This window comes from Piliocolobus tephrosceles, chromosome 10, assembly GCF_002776525.5.
Source record: "Piliocolobus tephrosceles isolate RC106 chromosome 10, ASM277652v3, whole genome shotgun sequence".
Taxonomy (NCBI): Eukaryota; Metazoa; Chordata; class Mammalia; order Primates; family Cercopithecidae; genus Piliocolobus; species Piliocolobus tephrosceles.
The window spans coordinates 129,658,518-129,662,879 of NC_045443.1; the positions used below are offsets into that span (position 1 = coordinate 129,658,518).

Sequence of the window (4,362 nt, forward strand, 5' to 3'; positions counted from 1 at the left end):
AAAAAAAAAAAAAAAAAAAAAAAGGAATACTGAAGATAAGCAGTCTAACAGCTTTGATAGTCACATGAAGAGTAAGTTAATTGTTGTATTAAAGTTTACTTCTAAATGGTAGAAATAAGTTTTTATAGAACCTGACTAGCATCTTAGGAATTTATGTTTTATGATCATTTTATAGTAAAATATTGGAAGTGTACTAACATTTTGATTTCTCGTGACTATTTTCCTCTGTGTAATATCGCTCACATTCCAGCTGCTTGTTGTGTATTTAGGTTGACTCTACTAACATGATCCCTGTTACCAAACTTCATTAGCGCTATAAAATATTATTTAAACTAATTAGGTACATTTGCCTATGGGTTTTTTACTTGGGGAATTGATGCAAGTGAAAAAATGCACTTTTAAAGTCTTTGAACAAATGATGTTTATATACATTTGAAACCTTAAAAATCATTAAATTGAGTTTTCAGGAAATTTTCAGAAGTATCTAGAAGTCAGTGAAGAAGTGTTAAACACTGCCTTATTTTCATATCTTAGTGTTTTTTAAATTTTGCCTCTCAATATAGTAGAATCTTCCTGTTGACACCTTTGTGTGATGTATTTGTAGTCAATATATTAGAAATTGTAAGTATCAAGGGAGTGGTGCCTCCATATCCCTTTTGTTTATTTATTTATTTATTTTTTATTTTTTTGAGGCAGAATTTCACTCTGGTTGCCCAGGCTGGAGTGCAATAGCGCAATCTTGGCTCACTGCAACCTCCCACTCCTGGGTTCAAGCAATTCTCCTGCCTCAGCCTCCTGAGTAGCTGGGATTACAGGTGGCTGCCACCATGCCAGGCTAATTTTTGTATTTTTAGTACAGACGAGGTTTCATCATGTTGGCCAGGCTGGTCTCAAACTCCTGACCTCAGGTGATCCCCCTGCCTCGGCCTCCCAAAGTGCTGGGATTACAGATGTGAGCCACTGCACCCGGCCTCCATATCCCTTTTAACCTTTTCAATACTATTATTGAACTACTCCAGAATACTTAATTTCAGTGTTTTAAATTTGTATGAGAAGACTTGTACTTAAAAGACACCGTACCTTCCAAGAAGGAGTGAACTCTACTAACGGTTTTTCTTTTCAGCTTTGGATGATTTGATCTCAAACATACCTTCAGGCAGGGCCGCCACACTCAGGCGCTGGTGTCCCTGGAGGATGCCCACAGCTCAGACTCTCCTTCAACTCCAAGCACTGCCGAACCCTTCCCCCACCCCCCGCCTACTGAAATGCCCAGATTCCCATTTTCACAACCAAGTTCTCTTCTTTTGGGTCAAGGTTATAGGCTTCAATACCTCCTACTAGAACTGAATTCCTTCCAAGGCTGATACCTGTGGCCAGTGTCAAGCAATTTTAGGCATGTTGTTCAGTGATTATATTGCAGGTTCCTGAAAGAGTAAGAAATGTTTGTGCATTTTCTGCAAGCATGCTTGATTACAGGATTAAGCTACCTGATTTCTTTTTCTTTTTTTTTTGAGATGGAGTCTAGCTCTGTCACCCAGGCTGAAGTGCAGTGGTGCGATCTTGGCTCACTGCAGCCTCCACTTCCCGGGCTCAAGCGATTCTCCTGCCTCAGCCCCCTGAGTAGCTGGGATTACAGGTGTGCAACACCATGCCCAGCTAATTTTTGTATTTTTAGTAGAGACGAGGTTTCACCATGTTGGTCAGGCTGTTCTTGAACTCCTGACCTCATGATCCACCTGCCTCGGCCTCCCAAAGCATTGAGATTATAGGCGTGAGCCACCATGCCTGGCCACTATTTGATTTCTTTAAAACATTTAATTGTGGGCCAGGCACGGTGGCTCACACCTGCAATCCCAGCACTTTGGGAGGCCGAGGCGGGCGGATCACGAGGTCAGGAGATCGAGACCATCCTGGCTAACACAGTGAAACGCCGTCTTTACTGAAGATACAAAAAATTAGCCAGGCGTGGTGGCGGGCGCCTGTAGTCCCAGCTACTCGGGAGGCTGAGGCAGGAGAATGGCATGAACTAGGGAGGTGGAGCTTGCAGTGAGCCAAGATCGTGCCACCGCACTCCAGCCTGGGCGACAGAGCGAGACTCTGTCTCAAAAAAAAAAAACAAAACCAAAAAACAAACCAAAAAAACCACTTAATTGTGGTAACTTATACAGAACATAAGATTTACTATGTATCTGATTTATTATCTTTAAAGTGTTAATTTATTCCAGGGTACTGACAAATATTAAGGTTTGGTTTTGATTATTTATGATGATATGTGCTTGTTTATATTTAGCCTTCTGGACATATTTAGCCAGAAGAACCAGTTTCTTTTTCTTTTTTTTTTTTTTTTAGACCTGTCGGCCAGAAGAACCAGTTTCTATTTTCTTGTATTTCTCTCTGTGATTTTAAGCTGTAAAGTGCCGTTTGACTTTGAGTTCATTTAATTTCAAGGGTATTCCCATTTGAATACCCTGGATGTGAAGCAGTTAATGTCTCTGGAAAGATTCTTTGGTTTACTTACTCCTAAGAAGCTGTCATTATGGAGATGCAGATTAATTTGTCTTTCTGTTTTATCAGATCAAAGTGTGTTTTTAAGAAATGACCCATTTTCAGTGGGAGTGTTTTTTGTCATTCTTCCTCATGCCCCACCATGGCCTCCCCAGGCATCTGCAGCCCTGCCGTGAGGGGTGGGCCGTCCTCTGACACTGCCACTGGGCTCCTGCGTGAAGCTGTGTGGACGCAGCCTGTGCAGCCTGACCGTGGCTACCTGCTGGCCACAGATTGAGGTTTAAACTGGCCTTCAAACAAAGCTTCAGTGCCTAGGGCCAGATTTGTTCTTTCCAGCCCTGTGAGGCCTTAAATTGCAATCAGCGAGCCAAGTTGTTCCCGTGCCCCTCTATTAGTGGCTGAGGCCGCCAGCTGCATGGGATGTGCTGGTGGTGATCAACTTTGCAAAGTTTAAACATTATTTTCCCTTCTTCCTCTCTTCTCTTTGAATATTCCCTCTCAGGTAAAGGTTGTGGTCAGAAAGCACGGGCAGCCTGGGACTCCTGTTGCCATAGCAACCCAGCTTCCCCCGAGGACTTCCGCGGCTTTTCCAGCCCAGCAGCAGCCGCTCCAGGTACTTTCTGATGGCTCCACAATGCAGCTCCCCAGACTTTCCTCACTTGGATTTGAGGACTCGATGTTCTGAGGCAGGACCCAGAGGTCTCCCAAGAGCCTGTCCTCTGTTGTTCAAAATACATCTTGAGACGTCTTTGTGAAGGCTCTTAGTTTTAATGCATGAATGCTGTTATTTTTCCCTACTGTTACTGAAATTAAAAAGTGTTTGTCTCTGATCATTAGTTCTGTTAACTTTTCTGCTGGAATGTTTTTCATTTGCATTTGCTTTTCTGATATATTTGCATTTTTCATTGCTTCTGTACAATTGTGGCCTCTTTGGATGTTTCTCTTTTTGCCCCTTTGTCTGCTTTTAAACAAACAGATTTCCTAAATTATTTTCTTGCTACAGGGAGATGATTTTGTTCTTTAAACATATTCTAGGGGACGAGTAGCAAAAACCAATGATTTTAGATTTCAGAATACAAGGAAGTTCCTGGAAACTGCAACTCAGTTATTACATTCCTTTCTTTTTTCTTTTTTCTTTTTTTTTTTGAGATGGAGTCCTGCTTTATTGCCCAGGCTATAGTGCAGTGGCACAATCTCAGCTCATTGCAACCTCTGCCTCCCGGGTTCAAGCAATTCTCCTCCCTCAGCCTCCCGAGTAGCTGGGATTACAGGCACGTGCCACCACGCCTGGCTAATTTTTTGTATTTAGTAGTGACAGGGTTTCACCATGTTGGCCAGGCTGGTCTCGAACTCCTGACCTCAGGTGATCCCCCGCCTTAACCTCCCAAAGTGCTGGGATTATAGGTGTGAGCCACTGCACCCAGTCGACATTTCTATATACTTAAAAACATGTTTTAAAAATTATGTTAAAATATACATAACAGTTCCCATTTTACCCATTTTTAAGTGTACAGTTCCATGGCATGAAGCATGTTCACATTGTTGTGTGGCCATCACCAGCATCCATCTCCAGAACATTTTCATCTTCTCAGACGGAAACTCTGTCCCTGTGAAATGCTAACTCCCCATTCCCCCTCCCCCAGCCCTTGGCACCCACCACTGTACTGTCTGTCTCTGCGGATTGGAATGCACTTCTCAAGCCACCTAAGTAAGTTGAATCATATAGTATTTGTCCTTTTCTGTCTGTTGTACTCAGCATCGTGTCTTGAGAGTTCACCCATGCTGTAGCCTGTAACAGAATTCCTTCCTTTGGAAGGCTGAATCATGCTCCGTGGGATGGGCAGACTGTGGTGTGGA

At 42.9% G+C, this 4,362-nt stretch overlaps 1 protein-coding gene across 2 annotated transcripts in view; it reads left to right on the plus strand.

Annotated features, from left to right (window-relative positions):
• Positions 1 to 4,362, plus strand: part of LOC111529844 (putative EP400-like protein) — a 34,517-nt gene that overhangs the window by 22,212 nt on the left and 7,943 nt on the right. Inside the window, exons 4-5 of one of the 2 annotated variants that reach the window (XM_026449536.1) lie at positions 3,008 to 3,118; positions 4,149 to 4,213. In XM_026449536.1, the coding sequence (XP_026305321.1) occupies positions 3,008 to 3,118; positions 4,149 to 4,213 (176 nt within the window). The remainder of the gene's footprint in view (positions 1 to 3,007; positions 3,119 to 4,148; positions 4,214 to 4,362) is intronic. The other variant, XM_023196859.2, reaches the window with a different exon arrangement.